Source organism: Hippocampus comes, unplaced genomic scaffold (genome assembly GCF_001891065.2).
Source record: "Hippocampus comes isolate QL1 unplaced genomic scaffold, H_comes_QL1_v1.1 scaffold48, whole genome shotgun sequence".
In the NCBI taxonomy this organism is placed as follows: domain Eukaryota; kingdom Metazoa; phylum Chordata; class Actinopteri; order Syngnathiformes; family Syngnathidae; genus Hippocampus; species Hippocampus comes.
The window spans coordinates 172929-193123 of NW_017808403.1; the positions used below are offsets into that span (position 1 = coordinate 172929).

The following is a 20195-nucleotide window of genomic DNA, read 5'->3' on the forward strand; positions in this document are numbered from 1 at the left end:
GTTTGTTGCACACACTCGTGTGTGTGTGTGTGTGTGTGTGTGTGTGTGTGTGTGTGTGTGCGTGCGCACGTGCATTAAGTGTGTAAGTGCATGTGTTTGGTCAGTGTTTCGGCCTGCTGGGCGTGAACGGAGCGGGAAAAACGACCACCTTCAAAATGCTGACGGGTGACACCGTGGTGACCAGCGGCGAAGCCTTCCTCGCTGGGAAGAGGTCGGCTCAAAATTCATTTGTTCAGGTCACACGCCATCGTGCTAACGCGCTCACGCCCATCAGTATCCTGCGGGAGCTGGACCAGGTCCATCAGAACATGGGCTACTGCCCCCAGTTCGATGCCGTCAACGAGCTGCTGACAGGAAGAGAACATCTGGAGCTCTACGCCATCCTGAGAGGAGTCCCCGGCAAGGAAGTCTGCGACGTGAGTGGCGAGCCGGCCCGGGGACGCCGTGAGGCTTTTGGCTTCCGGGGGGATGAAGACGAGCGCGAGCGCGACCGTGACGCTGTGCTCAACAGGTGGCCGAGTGGGGCATCAGGAAGTTGGGCCTGCTCAAGTACGCCGACAAAGCCGCGGGAAGTTACAGCGGCGGCAATCTACGCAAACTCTCCACCGCCATGGCGCTCATCGGCGCCCCGCCCGTCGTCTTCCTGGTGAGTGAGGCGGCGCGGGGAGACGCGCGAGCCAACCCCAGCCGCCACGTTAGCGTCCCTTCCGCCGCATTTGTGGCCAAGTAGGTGGGGATGGTACAGGACACCTATGAAGGCAACGGAGGTATGCCGTAGGAGGAGTTGAAAGTGGAGGTGGGGGCGCATCAGGGATCCGCTCTGATCCCCTTCCACTTTGCGATGATGGATGGGCTGACAGATGAGCTTTGTCGATGAAATTGGGATCTGCCGGTTGAGGAACATTTGGAAAGGTGGAGGCCTGCGCTGGACTCACTCACCTAACCGGGTTAAGAACCGCTGCTCTCGTCACGTTAGTGCACCTCAGCCACCACGTTGGCATCCTTTTGTCCCACTTTGAGGGTGTTTCCGTGTTTGGCTCGGTTACCGCGTTGATCAGCTTGGATTCGTGCGACCAATGAAACCACAAGAAGCTGCTCATCCGGGTTTTTGGTTTCGGTTACTTAGCGAGCCGCGGGCCAGTCAGCGCGCAACTTTGAGTGACGCAAGGCGGAGGGGCTTAAGAAGGGCCGAGCGCAGTTGAGTCGTCGCGGCGTGCCCCGGTCCTCGAAGCCTTCTCTCTCTCTCTGCTTCCTGTTGCGCTTGCGGCCGGAGTTAACCCTGGCTGTCGCCGCGCTAACAGGACGAGCCGACCACGGGCATGGACCCCAAAGCCCGTCGAGCGCTCTGGAACTGCATCCTGGATGTCATCAAGGAGGGACGCTCCGTGGTGCTCACCTCGCACAGGTGCCTTTGTCTCGCTTGTCCTTCATGTGTCTCCTCGCCGTCTTAGCGCATTCCTCACGTGTCTCCATGTCGCCTTCTCTTCCCGTGACCTTCACGTCTCCTTGTGCGCTGGTTCCCTCATCCTGTGTTCGTTCACGTCTCCTCCCTCCTCGCGCTTAACTCGGTGTGTGATTAGCGACGTGCGCGCAGCATCAAAGGGGAACTCAACCCCCAAAATGTTCTCTGTCAGAATACGCACGTTGTATATATATATCGGTGCCAGCACTTCACATGAAGTAAAGAAATTTCCTTCATGTGAAGTTTTGGAAAGCGCTTTGGCCACCGTATGGCATCAATCAAGACCGTTTCTGACACACGTGATGATTTGCCAATCTGTCAAACGGCCACCGTAAAGTGCCAAGTCCTGGAGAGGAGGACTTACTCCATGTCTTTTTTTGGGGGGTTTGTTTGTTTTGCCTTAAGTATCACTTGCTGGTATCGGCAGCCTTCATGAGTATGTGATACGTTGAAATAAGGGCAGTATCGACTTTACTCACCCATGCCTGAAATGTAATCACCTGTGTGTGTGTGTGTGTGTGTGTGTGTGTGTGTGTGTGTGTGTGTGTGTGTGTGTGTGTGTGTGTGTGTGTGTGTCAGCATGGAGGAGTGTGAGGCATTGTGCACCCGCATGGCCATCATGGTGAATGGCAGGTTCAAATGTCTCGGCAGCGTCCAACATTTGAAGAACAGGTACAACAGCCCGGGCACACACACACACACACACACACTCACACGCGCACACGCACGCACGGCTTTAAGCGAGGCGGGAAGCGGGTGCAGGAGCTCAGCGCCAGCTGTCGCGCGTGTGGGCCGCAGGTTCGGCGACGGCTACACGATCATCCTGCGCGTGGCGGGGCCCGACCCCGATCTCCTTCCTGTCATGAAGTTCATCGAGAGCGAGCTGAGCGGCAGCACGCTGAAGGAGAAACACCGGAACATGCTGCAATACCAGCTGCCGTCGTCGCGCTGCTCGCTCACGCACATCTTCTTCACGCTGGCCAACAACAAACACGCGCTGAAAATTGAAGACTACTCCGTCACGCAGACCACACTCGACCAGGTAGACGCACGCAGGCGCCCCCGCGCACACACGCGCATAGATGTGACGCATGCTCGTTTTGCGTGTTAGGTGTTCGTGAACTTCGCCAAGGACCAAAGCGACGACTATCACTCGAAAGACGTTCACTCTTCCTCGCCCTCGACAAAGCGGCGCCGGGGCAGAAGCGCAGTCCGAGTGGACCTTCCTCCGGCGGAGTGCGCCAAAGAGAGCATCATGTGACCGTATCGCGCGAGGGATCACGTGACGTGCGATTTGAGAACGAGCCGCGTAACGGGCGGAGCGGACGCCCGTCGCCTCGCGATGCCAATGATTTCCGTCGGCGGCGGGAGGGCGTGACCTCGCCGCACGGCGGAAGGAAAAAAAAAACTTGAAGCGGTGCCAGCGCGCGGCCGCCATTTTCTTTTTAGAATGGTGTCAAGTTGCGCGTGTCGATGAAGATTCCAAATCATTTCAAATCATCGTCTGTTCATTTTATTTATGTTTGTTCGACTGCCAATCAAAGTGTTGATTTTTTTATTTTTTTTTTTTATATCAGAAGCAAAAAATGAAATATCTCTTGCGGAATTATTTTTTTTCTCTTGGGGAAAAAAAAAAAATCTCTTCAAATGTGACAGCAAACTGTTAGTGCAAACCTTCAAATCAAATCGATCCCCATCGCACAGCTTTGTGGAAGAAACCACTCCAAGCGCAGGAACAAGAAGATTCTGTCCAAACTTTTGGAAGTCACATTTGTGAAGGCGTCGCAGCCAGTTGGGCTCGTCAAAGGAAACAAAAGTCTGAATAAAGTTCATTCTGTCTCTTACTTATGATTAGAGTCCTACGTCTACTTTCCACTCTTTCCCCTTTTGTTGAGGTTTTTTTTTTTTTTTTACGGAGCCCCTAAGAAAAAACAACTTTGCGTTCCCTCGCAAAGTCCATGATACGACTACAGTACTAATAATAATCCATGTTATTTATAAGCGCCTTTCAAAACACTCAAGGACACTTTCCAATCAAGAACAAAAACTAAAAACCACAGATAAAATGATAAAAGACTCAAAATTGCGGGTGAGCAGCGGCAGCCAGACGCGCCAGCGTTCACTCAACCTGGAAGTGACGTTAAACTTGACATCCATGTTGGTTGTTTTCAGTTACCCGCGAGACGACCCAGAAGTACATCAAAGCGCATTTTAAAAAAAAGCACCCCCTTGCAAAATAAAAGGTTTGCATTAACTCGCAATCTTTGCGAGGGAACGCAGTTTTTTTTTTCTTCCATGCCCCCTTAGGGGCTCCGTACCACCACATTGTGATTGCGCGCGCCACGTCCAGTCTCTCGTCCTAACAGAAATTGATGGAGAGATGGCAAAGGCAGTGGAGTACTGACAGTAAAGGAAGATGGTTTTATATGATTAAGAAGACAGCGGTGGAAGGAAGGTGATAGAATGCAACAAGGGCACTTTGAAACAGTAATTCATGTCTTCTGTCACATCCCGGCTGGATAACTGTAATGCACATTACTTTGGAGTCTGCCCGTCCTCCATCAAGCGTCTCCAGCTGGTCCAGAATGCCGCCGCTCGCCTCTTGACTGGTGCTCGTAAGAGGGAGCGCGTCACTCCTACTCTGGCATCCCTTCAATGACTCCCGATACATTTGAGAGTCCTTTTTAAGCTCCTGTTATTTGTTTTCAAATGTTTAAATGGCCTCTCTGAGCTCATCCGCCGCTCCACACCTGCCCGGCGCCTCAGGTCTGCGGACCAGACATTATTAGAAGTACCAAGAACTAAGCGGAAGCTCAGGAGGGATCGAACCTTTTCCGTTGCTGGTCCTTCTCTCTGGAATGACCTCCCACTGAACATTCGGCAAGCCCCCTCGCTGCCCATCTTTAAAACTCGTCTCAAAACTCATTTGTATTTGATGGCATTTGACACGGGCACGTCTCAGATTTGATCTTAGTCTTACTGTTTGGTGCTTTCTACCGTCTTTGCTATTAATTTGTTGTTTTATTGTTGTATATATGATATTTGCTCCATATACAGCACTTGTATACAGCGATGGTTGTAGTGTTCTATAAATACAGTTGAGTTGAGTTGAGAAGAAGCAGTCAGATCAAGGTTTAGATTTGGACATACAGGTTTCAAGTATTTAAAGGCTACTGGTTTGGTTGGGAGAAAACAAAAAAAAATGAAGAGGGGTCGTGTGTGTGTGTGTGTGTGTGTGTGTGTGTGTGTGTGTGTGTGTGTAGCGTGTGTTTGTTCCTGAGCGGCATACCTGGTTCACACTCCTTACCAGTAGGTGGCGGTAACGTAACTCAAGAAGAAGAAGAAGAAGAAGAAGAAGCACCAACAGCAGCAAAACCGGCAGCGCGCAGTCATCTGAGTTCAAATTTGACTTGCTTCACGTTTTTTCGGACTTGAGCTTTCAAATGTACGACCAGGACGAAGGTGAGCTCCTTCAATTTGAACATTCCAGCGAGTCTTACGCGTGCTGGTGACAAAGCTCACCTCAGCATTTTGGTCAGCAATGAACACAAGAGCGCCGCTGCTAACCGTGTTAGCTTAGCTTAGTTGAGCATCTCCACACGCAGCCAGGACTGACCCTTTGAAAGACTGCAGAGTCAATTATATCGCTACTACGATTATTCCACAATGGCTCGACCCTTTTTCTTAAAAAAAAAAAAAAAAAAGTTCCGACAATCATGCGTCGTCAAAGAGCAAATGAAAGTCGCTACCCGCCGTCCCGTCAACAAGCTGACGAGCTAATCATTTGAATAAGGTGCGTTGGAATAGGGAGCCATCTAAAACACGCTGGATAGGGGCCCTCGAGGACGGGACTTGGGCCCCCCCTGAGTTTGAGATTGCAGCTTCAGTTTGGTGTGCCGCGAGACGAGGATCTCGAAAAGCCCGGCAGTCTCTGAAGAAAGTCCCCGACTTCACTTGTTTTGCGTGCGTGTGTGTGTGTGTGTGTGTGTGTGTGTGTGTGTGTGTGCAGAGAACCAGTACGATGAGGACGACGACGAGATCACGCCGGATCTGTGGCAGGAAGCCTGCTGGATCGTCATCAGGTGTGTTGTCGTCCATCCGACGTAGTCGGGTTTTCGGTCGTGGGTTTGGCCCTCAGTATGGCGGATGTGGCCGCGGGATCTCCTGTACAAAAGGTGCGCGTGTGTGTGTGTGTGTGTCTCCTGATCTCCAGCTCCTATTTTGACGAGAAGGGGTTGGTGCGGCAGCAGCTGGATTCCTTCGACGAGTTCATCCAGATGTCGGTCCAGAGGATCGTGGAAGACGCGCCGCCCATCGACCTGCAGGCCGAAGCCCAGCACACCTCGGGAGAAGTGGAGGAGCCCGTAAGTTGTTCCGTCGGGGCGCCGCCTCGGGTCGGACGCGGGCCGTTGCCGCTTGGCTGTCGCTTTCATCTTTTCTTTGCCCGAAGCCCGTCTGTGGGCTTGAAGGGCGGAACGGCATCCGGCTTCCTTTGGGCGAACGGGCGGCCGAGCGCATTTTGCCGTGACTTGTGGTGTGTTGCAGCCGCGATACCTGCTGAAGTTTGAGCAGATCTACTTATCCAAGCCCACCCACTGGGAGCGAGACGGCGCCCCGTCGCCCATGATGCCCAACGAGGCCCGACTGCGAAACCTCACGTAGGTCTGTCGCCGCCGCGCTCTGTCCTCCGGCAAGCCGGCCTCACCCGCCCCTCCCCCCCGCGCCCCTCTCAGATACTCGGCCCCCCTGTATGTGGACATCACCAAGACCATCATCAAGGAGGGCGAGGAGCAGCTGCAGACGCAGCACCAGAAGACCTTCATCGGCAAGATCCCCATCATGCTGCGCTCCACCTACTGCCTGCTCAGCGGCCTGACGGACCGCGACCTGTGCGAGCTCAACGAGTGCCCGCTGGACCCCGGCGGCTACTTCATCATCAACGGCTCAGAGAAGGTGCTGGCGCATGAGTGCTTGGAGCTTAGGCCGCCGCCTGAGCGCAAGAACCCTTTCTCATTGGCAGGCCCGAAGTCTTGGAACCATGTGGGGGCCACTAAGTTGATTTCAATTCGGGTTTTTGAAGTCAAACAATTCATCATTTGGAGAACGGTCCAACCTCGGCATTCTGATGAGCATCTGCGGCATAGGAGTCGAGCGGCCAAATCTTCACCTGCTATTGACTGAAAAGGGCGTCGCAATTGCTCGGGTAACGACCGGTCGTGGCTCAACTTGCGAAAACGGGTCAGCCAGGGTTGGTCGTTAACCCGAGCAACTTTGGATTGACGCCAAGTGGCAGAAAGGCCGCCCCCTCGCTTGGCTTTTGCTGCTTACCGCATTCCACCAACGCAATATTCATCCGAATGCCGTGTTTGGACTCGCATAGAAACATACTACTGTCAAGAAAAAAAACAAACTGGTTCTCAAATGAGCGGACGGCTCCAAATGGTTCAAATCCCGTTTGAACGACTTGTCGTCCACGGCGGCTTTGTGTTCCCCCTAAAAAGTCCAAAGGCCACCCTTTTTGTGTCTCGTGCTCCCCTACTCGAGACATTTTCCTGTCCTCTTGCGACACTCGAAGGCGTCCGCGGTGACTTGATTGGCCACTATGAGCACCGTGGCCTGCGTCGTAGCCCGTTGGATCTGGCAAAGATTAAGACAAAGCCGTTTGAAAGTTAGCGGGCGCGCCGACGGCCTCCAAAAATTGCGGCGACGCCCCCAAATGTTGACTCGGGTCAAATGACCTCTGATGTTCTCAGGTGCTGATCGCCCAGGAGAAGATGGCCACCAACACGGTGTACGTCTTCGCCAAGAAGGACTCCAAGTACGCCTTCACCGGCGAGTGCCGCTCCTGCTTGGAGAACTCGTCGCGTCCCACCAGTACCATCTGGGTCAGCATGATGGCGCGAGGAGGACAGGTCGGTCGTCTCATTCATTGGACACACCAGAGGGTTGACCAAATAGTTCTTAGTTGCATCCCTGCGGCAGGGTTAGTTTATTTTTTTCTAGCCGGCTCCCGCAAGCCTTGAGGGGTTTTTTTTTTGGGTCTCTCAGGGCGTGAAGAAGAGCGCCATCGGCCAGAGGATCGTGTCCACGCTGCCGTACATCCGCCAGGAAGTCCCCATCATCATCGTGTTCCGAGCGCTGGGCTTCGTGTCGGATCGAGACATCCTGGAGCACATCATCTACGACTTCGACGACCCCGAGATGATGGAGATGGTGCGTACCGCCGGTGCGGGCGTTTGGCGCGGCGCCGCCTGGTGAACCGGCCGGGTGCTTTTGCGCTGGTTCAGGTGAAGCCGTCGCTGGACGAAGCCTTCGTCATCCAGGAGCAGAACGTGGCCTTGAACTTCATCGGCTCCAGGGGCGCCAAACCGGGAGTCACCAAAGAGCGCCGGATCAAGTACGCCAAAGAAGTGCTGCAGAAGGAAATGCTGCCCCACGTCGGCGTCAGCGACTTCTGCGAGACCAAGAAGGCCTACTTCCTCGGGTGAGCTTTTTTTTTTTTTGTTGTTTTTGGGGGGAGAAGAAAACAAAATTCAACCCAAAAGGATATGGAAAGTGTCGTTGATCTTCTCAGTGGCGCTTGGGCCAGCCGCCAAGATGAAACGGCACCCAAAAACAAGTCGCGCACTCGGCCATAACCGTAACCGCGACGGTTGTGCGCGCATCGATGCGTGAGACGGCCCTGTGATGTGCGCAAGAACCGTGCCGGTCTGCATGGTGTTTTGAGCCTCCCCGTACTCGCATGACTTTGGTTTGATCCACAAAAGGACTTAGGACATGGGCGACAATCCTGAGGGAAGTTGCTGCCACTGCCGCTGCCGCTGACGTGTCCCCTTTTCGTGTCCGGCTGTTCAGGTACATGGTCCACAGACTGCTGCTGGCCGCCCTGGGCAGACGAGAGCTGGACGACAGGGATCACTACGGCAACAAGAGGCTGGACCTGGCCGGACCGCTCCTGGCCTTCCTCTTCAGAGGGTCGGTCTCGCCGCCTCGCGCGCGTCGTCCTCCGTCGGCCTGCGCTTGAGCGTTCCCGTCTCGCGTCAGGATGTTCAAGAACCTGCTGAAGGAGATTCGCATCTACGCGCAAAAGTTCATCGACCGAGGCAAAGACTTCAACCTGGAGCTGGCCATCAAGACCAGGATCATCTCGGACGGACTCAAGTACTCGCTGGCCACCGGCAACTGGGGCGACGTCAAGAAGGCCCACCAGGCCCGGGCCGGCGTGTCCCAGGTGGGCCCGTGGGGCGCTCGCGCCCACGCCCCGCGCGGTTTCCTCCCCCGGTCCGACGCTCGTCTCGCCGTAGGTGCTGAACCGGCTCACCTTCGCCTCCACCCTGTCTCACCTGCGCCGCGTCAACTCTCCGATCGGGCGCGACGGCAAACTGGCCAAACCCAGGCAGCTGCACAACACGCTGTGGGGGATGGTGTGCCCCGCCGAGACCCCCGAGGTGAGCGCTCCTCGCCGCGGCGGCAAGGTGTGGAACCGCTAGCGCCGACCGCTTGGCTGATTGCGCGCGTCTCCTTCCTGCAGGGTCACGCTGTGGGCCTGGTGAAGAACCTGGCCCTGATGGCTTACATCTCAGTGGGATCTCAACCTTCTCCCATCCTGGAGTTCTTGGAGGAGTGGAGCATGGAGAACCTGGAAGAGATCTCGCCCGCCGCCATTGCCGAGTCAGTTGCGCACGCACGCACGCACGGGCGCGTTCTGCTGACTCCGCTGTCATGAGTGGACCATCTTAGCCTCACTCGTTGCGCTGTCATGGCAGAGTTTTACGCTCTGACCCCTTGGCCCTCGTGACTGCGCTTTTCACGGCGGCTCCGTTTTGACGACGTAGTAACACGCTGCGGGTACTGGGAGTCATTTGGGGATACGCTGTACTTTTCATGCGGTATCCCCCGTGGAGCCTCCCGGCTGGGCCGCGGCCGTATGTCTGTGAGCAGCCAGCCGAGGCGGGCGCATGAGCGCCCACAAAACGTTCCAAGGCAGCAAAGTTGCCAAAGGGACCCATTTTGCCCAAAGTCGCTAAAGACAACGGCGAAAAGGAAGGGCCGAGTCACTTGTGCCATGGCAGCCTTTTGCGCCGTTTCACGGGTGGAAACGGACAACATAAACACGACATTGATGGGTCCCGTTGGGATGATATCCTTGAGATCATTGCAGATGGCCTTTGCTGGGATTCAAACAGCACATCGTAGTACTCATCAGTGGTTAGCGGGGCCGCTTTGCTCCCACACACCCGCTTCGGCGGCCGTTGAAGTCCAATTTGCCGCTACTCGGTTACTTTCCTCCACTTCTTGATCATGACAGGGGTGTCAGTGGCCCCTGAAATGCCACGGTCTCCTGCGTCGCGTGACCCGCACGGTCGTGACGACGTGACTTTTGCGACGGCGCTGCGTGCGGCGCGTGTAAGTTGATTCTCTGTTTGTATGGCGTGACGCGGCAGCGCCACAAAGATCTTCGTGAACGGCTGCTGGGTCGGAATCCACAAGGATCCCGAGCAGCTGATGAACACGCTGCGCAAGCTCCGGCGCCAGATGGACATCATCGTGTCCGAGGTGGGTCGCTCGGCGGGGGGGTCCGACGTCCCCCTTCCGCTCCCCCGGCTCGGTCCTCGCCTCGACGCGCTCCTCGCCCGCCTTTCCCCTCGCAGGTGTCCATGATCCGAGACATCCGAGAGCGCGAGATCCGGATCTACACCGACGCCGGACGCATCTGCAGACCGCTTCTGATTGTCGAGAAGCAGAAACTCTTGCTCAAGAGACGACACATCGACCAGCTCAAGGAGCGGGAGTACAACAACTACAGGTGATGGCTCGCGGCGTCACGGGAAAGACGCTTTGGAAGGAAAGTAACTTCCAAGTTTTCCAAAAGTTCAAATTGGTCAGTCAGAGGTCATGGCAGCTCAACAACAACATTTTGCAAAACTCGTTTGGGGGCGGTGGGGGGAGAATCACTTGAATTGGGTCCCAGCTGGGTTGCTCGAAGCCGTCGGCCTTGGCAAATGGTGACGGCCCACCGCCACGCGGAAGACATCGACGGCCTCCACGCGAATTGCAGAGAAAAAAAATGGCGCGCGGCGCCATCGCTCCGACGCACGGACAAACCGGTGTTTCCGTCGTTCAGCTGGCAGGACCTGGTTGCCAGCGGCGTGGTGGAGTACATCGACACGCTGGAGGAGGAGACGGTGATGCTGGCCATGACCCCCGATGACCTCCAGGAGAAAGGCGTGGCCTACTGCTCCACCTACACCCACTGCGAGATCCACCCGTCCATGATCCTGGGGGTGTGCGCCTCCATCATCCCCTTCCCCGATCACAACCAGGTGAGTCGGCCGCTCCGCTTTGCGTGGTGAAAATGAGAAATCCTTTCCAGGGCTCAACCGGTTCTTTGAAGAACGCTACGGATATGCTATCCGTCCGCCGTGATCGCAAAACGATACGGACGGATTCATCGGACTGTTAAAACGACATTTTTGGGGGGGGCTTCGTGCGAATGATTTGCCACAAGAGAGCAGTTGAGACATATGATGAATAACGAGACCGGTTGAATTCCAGCGTATTGGGCCTGCGCTTCGGGGGCCAAATGTGGCAACTCGAATGCGTTTGACACGCCTGGCCGGGACCAGAACGTTTCCCAGCGCGCGACATGGACACTTATTTTGTTTTTGCGCGCAGTCTCCCAGGAACACGTACCAGTCGGCTATGGGCAAGCAGGCCATGGGCGTCTATATCACCAACTTCCACGTCCGCATGGACACGCTGGCGCACGTCCTGTACTACCCTCAGAAGCCGTTGGTCACCACGCGCTCCATGGAGTACCTGCGCTTCAGAGAGCTGCCGGCAGGTACGTACGTACGCACGCATGTCGGCCGGCTGGCTGACGAGCCCCTCGCCGTCGGTAGGCATCAACTCCATCGTGGCCATCGCCTCGTACACGGGCTACAACCAGGAGGACTCGGTCATCATGAACCGCTCGGCCGTGGACCGAGGCTTCTTCAGGTCCGTCTTCTATCGCTCCTACAAGGAGCAGGAGTCCAAGAAGGGCTTCGACCAGGAGGAGATCTTCGAGAAGCCCACCAAGGAGACCTGCCAGGGTGAGCGCCGCCTCCGGAAGCGTCCCGCGGGTCGCGCGCTCCGCGAGCGCGGCACGTCACTGACGGCGTCCGCCGGCCGGCAGGGATGCGCCACGCCATCTACGACAAGCTGGACGACGACGGCCTGATCGCCCCGGGCGTGCGCGTGTCGGGCGAGGACGTGATCATCGGCAAGACGGTGACGCTGCCCGACAACGACGACGAGCTGGACAGCAGCAACCGCCGCTACACCAAGCGCGACTGCAGCACCTTCCTCCGCACCAGCGAGACCGGCATCGTGGACCAGGTCATGGTCACGCTCAACCAGGAGGGCTACAAGTTCTGCAAAATCCGGGTAACTCCCGCCGTCGCCGGGCGCCCTGGACCCGCGCCCCGGCCTGACGTCTTTTGCCGCGGCAGGTCCGTTCGGTCCGGATCCCTCAAATCGGAGACAAGTTTGCCAGCAGGCACGGGCAGAAAGGAACCTGCGGCATCCAGTACAGGCAGGAGGTAAACGGGCCGCCGGGGCACTTTTGTTGGGCAGGACATGCCCTTCACGTGTGAGGGCATCACACCCGACATCATCATCAACCCGCACGCCATCCCCTCCAGAATGACCGTCGGCCATCTTATCGAGTGCCTGCAGGGCAAGGTGAGCCCCGCCGTCTTCGTGCTCGCATCGTGGCGCATGTCATGAACGAATAACACGTCGTCGCCGGGGATGCTCGTTATTCGTCCTCCGCCAGGAGCGGTGTCGTTTTGTGGCCGCGCCGCGAGTAGCAAATGAATCTTTTGCTGCAAGCCTTCTCCGACTTAATCCTCACAATCTCCCGCTTTTATTGATTGACTTTTTTTCTGAAAAGTCCACCTTGAAAATGCATTTCCGGTGGTGCGTCGTCGAGCGCTCCCGGCTTCTTGCAACGAATCCCACTCGGAGGACGGAGGGAAAATGCCGAGCTACCCGGAAGGATCTGCGCGGGTCCTCCAATACGGAGTTTGAAATGCGATGCCCTTGTTTCAGTTGTTACGGGGCCTGCGTGGGGAGGCAAGTTCACAGCGGCAACGCGTAAAAGCCGAGGTCTGATCGGACCAAAAAGGTCGTCGCCCCCTCGATATGGAACGGAGACAAAAGATGCGAGGGCTCCGTGCGGCGTTTGGCCCATTGCAGTCGGTGGTCGTTGCTGGAAGGAAATGCGGACAGTGTTTTCCAAACGCAGGCCGGGGCCTTTGATGACAAGTCGCTGAGTGCGTTGAGGCCCCGCTTGCCATTTGCTCCCCGCAGGTTTCGGCCAACAAAGGCGAGATCGGCGACGCCACGCCCTTCAACGACGCCGTCAACGTGCAGAAGGTGTCCAACCTGCTCTCGGAGTACGGCTACCATCTGAGGGGGAACGAGGTGAGCGCCGCTTCCTGCCGACGGGGCCCCCCCCTTCCGCGCCGCTGACGGGCGGCCGTCCGCGTTCAGGTGCTGTACAACGGCTTCACGGGCCGGAAGCTGACGTCGCAGATCTTCATCGGGCCCACGTACTACCAGCGCCTCAAGCACATGGTGGACGACAAGATCCACTCCAGGGCCCGCGGACCCGTGCAGATCCTCAACAGGCAGCCCATGGAGGGGCGATCGCGGTGAGGCCCGGCGCCGAGGCGCAGCGCCGCCGCTCGACCGCGCTTTGACGCGCCCATCCGTCCGTCTCGCCTCACCTCAGGGACGGCGGCCTCCGTTTCGGCGAGATGGAGCGCGACTGCCAGATCGCTCACGGCGCCGCCCAGTTCCTGCGCGAGCGTCTCTTCGAGGCGTCCGACCCCTACCAGGTGCACGTCTGCAACCTGTGCGGACTCATGGCCATCGCCAACACGCGCACTCACACCTACGAGTGTCGCGGCTGCCGCAACAAGACGCAGGTAACGTGGCCGCTTTTGCGAGCGCCGAGACCAAAGAGACCAAATGCCCTTTTAAAAATAGGGAGATATCGATGTTTTTTTTGATCTCGGACGCTGTCCTCTTGACAGCACAGCCGCTGAAATTTCTCCATTCATACGCACTCGCCAGCGTTGGGCATAATACGGTTTGAAAGTGGGAAGCGCACGGCCTCGCTCGTCGGAGCCGCGTTGAAAGCCGGCAACTCGGCGATGCGCTGACGGCGCAGCTCTGAAGCTCCAGTTGACGGGGCCCGGACGCCGCCGTTGAAACAAATATCGATCCCGCGTGTCAAAATAATTTTGCAAAAACGGGTTCGATTTGCACATTTTCGGGAAAAATTGCATCGGCGTTTTCCCGACAGATATTGCGATTTGGAGTCAATTTTCCTGAACTCAACGCCGACGGCGAGCAAAGCGCCATTTGCTCGTCCGCTCGTCGCCAAGTCAAGTGTTGACAAGCTGTCGGCTGTTCCGCACGTCATTCGGGTCTCGAAGGGCGTTTTTGGAACTCATCTCTTCCTCTGCCAAATATCGGTGGGGCGGGGGCGCCGCTTGCCAGTCGCCCGCCTCGGTGGCCCTTTTGGACGAGGTGTGATGGGCGCGCTTGGTGTTGCTTTCAGATCTCGTTGGTGCGGATGCCGTACGCGTGCAAGCTTCTCTTCCAAGAGTTGATGTCCATGAGCATCGCTCCCCGCATGATGACGGCGTAGCCGCGGCCTCCCCGACGCGTTTGGACTTGTCTTTCGTTTTTGTTTTTTACACAACAATAAAAGTGACGTGAGCACACAGCGCCGCGCTGCAGGTGAGCTTTATTCACATTTCCGCGAGGGCGGCTGCAGTTTTGCTATTGGTCATGCAAAAAGCCACAGAGGCGAGCATGCTTTGGATGTTTCCAAGCAAAAGGTCACGAGGTGGCAAGGTCCGAGACGGGTCTCCACGCGGCCGCCGGCGGGCGCTCACAGTTCCCCCTCCTCGGCCACTGGCGGGAAGGGGAAGGACCCGGTTAGTAACGTTGGGGGCTTTTATCTTGAGCGGCGGGATGTGTGCCGCGGGGTGTTTCCGCTGCGGCGGCGGCGGCACCCGCTCGCCACTCGCCGCTTACCTTCCTCGACCTCGACTTCGCCGATGACCTCGACCTTGACGTGGCGGATGTCGGCCACCAGCCGGATTTCGCCGACGGCCGAGGCGTCGCCTTGGGCGTTGGCGGCGCGACACTCGTAAGTGCCCGCCTCCTCTTTTGTCAGTGGAGAGATCTGAAAAGGACGAATGTCAGCTTTTGCTTTGTTTTGTTTGGAGGGCCGCAGCCCGCCTGCGTCCACTCGCCGCCACTGACCAGAACCCAGCCCGTCACTTGATGTTTCTCGGGGCCTCCTCTGGTCTGGACGGCCAGGTTGTCCCTGTCGCCGGGAAGCAGGGACAACTTCTTCCTGCTGCCGGTCACCTGCGGGGGGAGCGGGGCGACGCCATCATCGTCACCACCACCACCACGGTCAGTGCCGGTCCGGTTTGTTTTTTACGAGTCGTACCTTCCTCCAAGTGAGCACGGGCGTGGGCACGCCGACGGCCTCGCAGCTGAGGAAAACTTGGGCGCCGCTGACGTTGAAGACGCGCGCGGGAGGCGAAACGATAACGGGAGCTGCCGAGACACGAATAGGAATTTTGTTTGGGTTGGCCGGCTCGCTCAGGAATTCCGCGTTCGGGCCGTCGCCGGCGGGGGGGTGCGGATGAGGACGATAAAGCCGCCGCGTGAAAGGCGCACGCTCAGGCATGTTTTGTTAGCTCAGCTCGAGCGTCGGCAACGTTTTTTCCAGATTGCAACTGTTTTCCGTGTCGCGTCTTCAACAACGTGCTTTTTGAAGCTGTGACAAACAGGCGCGGATGCACGCCCTCTCCTGGTCCTGCGGCACCAGCCCGTCTGCCCTGCGGGACAAAAGGGCGCTTTTCCTTGGTCGATATTTGAAAGACAAAACAAAACCCAAGCAAATAGCCTCTGTCAGATATTTCCAACAAATGTTTCCATGTCAGATGGGTCGGCTGGGTAGACTTTGAATTGCCGCGCTCGCTTCCCTGAGTAAAAATATTTGACTCCGTTCACAGAAATTAATACCAGAGCAAAATCTTTTTTTTTTTTTTTTTGGTGGGGGGTGCTTAATCACCCCCCCCCCCCAAAAAATGTGCATGTTTGTGTTTTATCATGCGGCTTGTTGCGTTGTCACAAAAGAAATCTCTTTCTATCGATGACTCGGAAGTAAGTGGCCAGACACAGTTCTGGGTGGCGCCGTTTTTGAAACGTTCCAGGCAGATATTTTGGTGTTTTTAGCAGCATGACTACGACCAACCTTTTCTGGTGCGGTTTCTTTCAATCTCTTTGCTTGCTTCTTTTTGTTGTTGATACGGATGTTTGCCGCTGTAAGCTGAGCAGCAATGAAGTTGAGCTGTCCTCACCTGCTGCGCATCGCCCTTTGTTGAGCACGCTGACTTGCGGCCGTCCTTCTCCCTGCGCGCGCGCGTCGGCGCTCTTGAGCGCGCAGGCGTGCGCGTAGGTGACGCCGTCGCTGCCGCACACTTCATCTTGGCTCTTGCACGCGCACACGCCCAATTTGCTCTTGTCGGCACGTACGCACTCCAGGCCGGCGCCGCAGCGCAACGCGGCGCCCCTTCCTCTGCTGCCGGCGCAGGGCTCGCCCTCCGCCGCCAGGCACAGCGTGCAGCAGCCGCACGCGTCCCCGACCGACCCGGCGGCGCAGCCCGCGGCCGGCGGAGGCGCGCACCGGGCCGGCTCGCAAGGCCCGCATTCCGGAGCCGCTCGCGCGCACAGCAGCAGCGCCGCTGCGAGCGGAGCCCAGCGCCACAAAAACAGCTTGGACTTCATGCCGACCTCAACGTTTTGATGGCAACTAAACACAACTCACAGAGAGCAGCCCAGGCAAACTCCGCCTATGACAGGATGTGTGTGTGCGTGTGTGCGATCCCAGCCCAACACACGAAGAGAACAGTTTTTTTCCTTAAAGAATGCGATGTCCAATCATACGCGCCCTCCCCACTGATTTGAAATGAATCGTGTTTCAACAGATCCGTGCTTGATGGGCAAACTGGACCCAATCCAAATAAGCAGATAAAAGAAACGGTGGAGGGCGGGACTTTAGCAATTGAAAGGTACTGGCGTCCAGTCGAGAGCACTCGACTCATCAAGCACAGTCCAGAGACGCGTCTGAGCCAAAGCAGGAAGATGTGTGCGTTTTTTCAAACGTCTCTGTTCTCGACCAAATGGGATTTCGACCAGAAAATTTGAGATTTTTATGACTCGGATTACGACCGAAAACCGGTTTTCGACCAAACTGAGCAAACCCGAATACGCCACTCAACTTCCTTACACGAGGAAGTGACGCTTCCTCCTGTAACGTTCAATGTGAGCAGACGTGTTGTGATTTACGCAAATCTGACTTTTTTTTATTTGTGCATAGTGTATTCGCCCCTAATCATGGGCTAGTAAGAAAGTTTTGGATTTCGAACAAATGGCTTTTTGAACAGCCTTCTGGAACGGATTCGGCTCGAAAACCAAGGTGACTGGATAACAAAGCAGGAAATGATGGGCCTCGCTTGAAATTGCTCACCTTGTGCATCTCTATTGAGCAAGATTTGCAAATCATGGTGTACTCGCTTCTCATTTATATGTACAACACAACGTCCCAAGTTCATTGGACTTGTGTTTGCACAGTGATTGCTTTTCATGTTTTCAATGTGAATTCAGTGATACTTTTGCATACCACCAGAGGGAGTCCGTGGTCGCAACAATCAACCATCGAAAAATCTCGTCAATGCCAGTTCGCAAGAATAAAAACAAAGAAACGAACAAAAATCCGTGATGAAGGGAGAGAAGTCGATTTATGGTTTGAGATCCAGCGTCACCAGTAGAGAATGATTCAGAAGTCTGCAATGAGTGAACGCAGCGACCGCGTACGTTCCTGACTCCTCAATCACAACAAAGGGCGTTTAGGAACTACACCCACCAAACGGGTAGCGGCATCAAAAGTTCAAAACGTTTCAACAAAACGGCCAAGTCACTTTCTGAAGTGTTATTTTGAGCAGCTGCGAATGCACTGAGAGAGGAGGAAATTCTTGCGGGTCCCGATTGATGCTTGCACATAATAGAAACTGGCCCACAGGAAATGAAGACGAGTCCTGGCTCGGGTCAGCGAGTCCAAAACACACACACACACACACACACACTTCCTGTCCAGCTGCAGGCAACTTCCTGTTCACTTGCGTACTTTGGAGAGAGGCATCCAGACATTCTTGGGGTAGGGAGGCAGAACCCAGACTTGGTCGGTGGTGCGCTTTGGCGCCACTTCCTGCACAGCCACTGCGCCGCCAATGACTTCCTTTTTACTTGCGGTACTTCCTGACGGCGGCGTCCATCAGGTCTTTGTAGGGCGTGTTGGAAGGCCGCGTGGGAAGTTTGAGGATCTTGCAGAGAGCAGGAGCGCGAAGTAGAAGATTGTGACCCAAGCCCACCAGGCTGGAGCACCACCAGTAGAGCGCCATCGCCTGGACGGAAGCAGAAAGACGGCGGCGGCTTACTTCAGCTCGGGCCGTCGGCGCGCGCGCGGTACAGAACTCACCGACGGGACCCCGGCAGCGATGGGAATCATCAGCAGGGACAGACCTCGCATGGCGTTTGTCACTGCCTTGTGGGCGGACGACACGTTGGACCGCTGGAGGGAAAACAGCTGAACCGGAAGAGGATGATGAGAAGGAGGAGGACGACAACACCGCGACATCGTCGGCGATCCATGGCGTACCTCCACGATGAGCAGATTGGTCAGCCCCAGAGCGAGCGGCAGGAGCCACGTGGAGTCGGGCGACGTCAGGTCGGGGAACCACAGAGCGCCCCCCGTGGCCAAGGAGGCCTTGAGCGCTGAAAGGCAAACGTGCTTCAAGACCACATGCTGGTGACAAAACCGCATGAGCGGTCAAGCCCGTGTTGTGGTCTTCGGGTGGTTGCTCGCTTGCGCCCGATCTTGGGGATTTTGTAGCAATCATTTGTTTGGGCCATTTGCCATGGCCGAAGCACATTTTGGGCACTTATTTCTGGACGGACGTGTTGAGGCTAATGCACAACGTCAAGAAGTGTCTTTTGGATGATCAAGTAGAGTGATTCGATTCCAACTTGAGGCCTTCCCTTCAAACATCGACCCGCGCTCGATAACCAAGGCCTCGCTCGCCGTCGACTCACCCGAGTGCGGCGCGCTGAGGTTCCTGAGGGCGAGCGACAGGCCGATCCAAAGCGGCAGCTGAACCCAAACCAGCAGCGATGCCTTGAAAGGGTGACAGTTGTCCCTCACATACAGCTGCGACACCAGACGCCGCAGATTCTTCCGGAACTGGAAGCTGAACGCCGCAAAAGCGCCGTGAGCTGGGGGACGAGGCGAGCCGATCTCAGTTCTCGGTTGCCCTTACCTCCTCTGCTTGTCCGTCCAACCTCGCTCGCTGGCCCTCAGCGACACTTCGTACCGCAGTCTCTTGGCCAGCGCCGCGATCTCCGTCTGCAGCGCCTCCACCTGCACGTTGCCGCGGTGACAAAGAGGAGGGGGGCAGGTTATCGCGGTTACGACAGATTACAGGGAGCATCTGAAAAGGACACGTCCTCAGAAGGAAGCGTCTCACCCATATGCACTTGAGGATGCCGCTGCCAATTCACACATTTGTCAAATTAATAGTCTGGTGGATTAAAACAAATACGTGTGTATACATATATAAAAAAATTATATATAGGAATTTTTCCATGTTGGTGGACAGCTGACATCTCAGGAAGGACGCGAATAGGATTGAAGGGAATCAGCATTCCATCTAATGATGTCCTTCATCATTGTACCTGATTCCAACACTGAACACCGTTTATCCCATCATGAGAAAAAGAAGACCAATCATCGGCAAACCTGAACTAAACATTTTGGAAAGCGCTAATATCAGCCAATAAAACTGCTCCCTCGGCAGCTGTTCGATTAGGTCGCGCGTGCTTCCGAGAACACGTCCTTCAACGCGGAAACATCTATCGGAGGAAACGTCCTTCTAAGTGAGGGCCGTGCGGCGCGACCTTGGCCAGGACGCGCATCTGGTAGGCGGCGAGGGGCAGCGTGACCAGCGTCCGGACACTCAGGGTGCTGACGGCGATGCTGAGCCACCAGGGAAGCCCGGTGGTCTGCTGGACCTGGACCAGTAAGTCCTCAGCCAGGTGCACGGGGGCCGAGCGCGCCGCCTGCTCGTACCAGCCCGGATCCACGCCCCCCGAGGACAGATGGCGGCGGAGACTTGAGGAGCGGGCGGCGGGAGGAAGACGAAGAGGAGACTTCTTGAAGAAGGCAGAGCAGCGCGACGCTCTCAAGGGGAGCCGCGGGAAGCGCAGACCCGCCAGGACCAGCATGGCGGCCTCCCACTACGAGGATGAGCGGCTTGATTCAGCTCATCCCAAAATGAGTTCGAGTTGTTTCTGCAAATCGACATTTGTGGTCATAGGCGAGCCAGCAACAACATGCACAATAAAGCACAGAAGATACACAACGCTTACTTCTAAGGGATAAACATGACGACATGAAAGTCTCCTATTTCCTAATCACCTGCTAAGGGTCGTTTGTGGAGCGCTTTCACCTTTCTGCTCGCTCGCCGCTCAGCAGACATCCGCCGAAAAGGAGAGGCGCGGTCTTATGACGTCGTGGGGCGATTGCATATGGCGTCATCAA

At 56.2% G+C, this 20195-nt stretch overlaps 4 protein-coding genes and 1 long non-coding RNA gene across 10 annotated transcripts in view; 3 read left to right on the forward strand and 2 right to left on the reverse strand.

The window, feature by feature from the left end:
* The window catches only part of abca1b (ATP-binding cassette, sub-family A (ABC1), member 1B), a 28750-nt gene extending 25440 nt beyond the window's left edge, over nucleotides 1-3310 (forward strand). For both annotated transcript variants that reach the window (XM_019858217.1, XM_019858218.1), the window contains exons 42-48: nucleotides 105-211; nucleotides 275-416; nucleotides 512-646; nucleotides 1302-1405; nucleotides 2042-2134; nucleotides 2261-2504; nucleotides 2574-3310. In XM_019858217.1, the coding sequence (XP_019713776.1) occupies nucleotides 105-211; nucleotides 275-416; nucleotides 512-646; nucleotides 1302-1405; nucleotides 2042-2134; nucleotides 2261-2504; nucleotides 2574-2723 (975 nt within the window). In that variant the 3' untranslated portion in view covers nucleotides 2724-3310. The remainder of the gene's footprint in view (nucleotides 1-104; nucleotides 212-274; nucleotides 417-511; nucleotides 647-1301; nucleotides 1406-2041; nucleotides 2135-2260; nucleotides 2505-2573) is intronic.
* A 1501-nt stretch (nucleotides 3311-4811) lies between these two features.
* On the forward strand, nucleotides 4812-14303 carry polr2b (RNA polymerase II subunit B). The gene is made up of 24 exons (XM_019858221.1): nucleotides 4812-4924; nucleotides 5472-5544; nucleotides 5676-5826; nucleotides 6008-6120; nucleotides 6196-6415; nucleotides 7216-7374; nucleotides 7511-7675; nucleotides 7750-7946; nucleotides 8318-8437; nucleotides 8507-8693; nucleotides 8767-8910; nucleotides 8994-9133; nucleotides 9907-10018; nucleotides 10114-10268; nucleotides 10587-10785; nucleotides 11138-11306; nucleotides 11365-11556; nucleotides 11640-11890; nucleotides 11956-12045; nucleotides 12080-12187; nucleotides 12818-12931; nucleotides 13001-13161; nucleotides 13242-13437; nucleotides 14076-14303. The coding sequence occupies exons 1-24, from the start codon at nucleotides 4906-4908 to the stop codon at nucleotides 14163-14165; spliced, it is 3525 nt and encodes a 1174-aa protein (XP_019713780.1). The 5' UTR covers nucleotides 4812-4905; the 3' UTR covers nucleotides 14166-14303.
* Nucleotides 9140-9644, forward strand: LOC109508357 (uncharacterized). The gene is made up of 2 exons (XR_002166644.1): nucleotides 9140-9395; nucleotides 9426-9644. It is a non-coding gene; the product is annotated as an uncharacterized LOC109508357 (long non-coding RNA).
* Nucleotides 14248-16359, reverse strand: igfbp7 (insulin-like growth factor binding protein 7). Its single transcript, XM_019858262.1, has 5 exons — nucleotides 15901-16359; nucleotides 14982-15091; nucleotides 14789-14896; nucleotides 14558-14708; nucleotides 14248-14434 (listed from the first exon to the last, which is right to left on the reverse strand). Exons 1-5 carry the CDS (start codon nucleotides 16325-16327, stop codon nucleotides 14412-14414), a joined length of 819 nt encoding a protein of 272 aa, XP_019713821.1. The 5' UTR covers nucleotides 16328-16359; the 3' UTR covers nucleotides 14248-14411.
* A 906-nt stretch (nucleotides 16360-17265) lies between these two features.
* Nucleotides 17266-20174, reverse strand: cox18 (cytochrome c oxidase assembly factor COX18). Of its 5 annotated transcripts, none has more exons than XM_019858244.1 (7): nucleotides 20073-20174; nucleotides 19553-19891; nucleotides 18916-19016; nucleotides 18692-18846; nucleotides 18258-18373; nucleotides 18078-18185; nucleotides 17266-18003 (listed from the first exon to the last, which is right to left on the reverse strand). In XM_019858244.1, the coding sequence occupies exons 2-7, from the start codon at nucleotides 19877-19879 to the stop codon at nucleotides 17842-17844; spliced, it is 969 nt and encodes a 322-aa protein (XP_019713803.1). In that variant the 5' UTR covers nucleotides 19880-19891; nucleotides 20073-20174; the 3' UTR covers nucleotides 17266-17841. The 5 variants fall into 5 exon arrangements, with proteins under 5 accessions (XP_019713803.1, XP_019713800.1, XP_019713801.1 ...); XM_019858241.1 differs by having other exon boundaries at nucleotides 19553-19945; XM_019858242.1 differs by having other exon boundaries at nucleotides 19553-19945; nucleotides 20024-20171.
* Nucleotides 20175-20195: the final 21 nt, after the last annotated feature.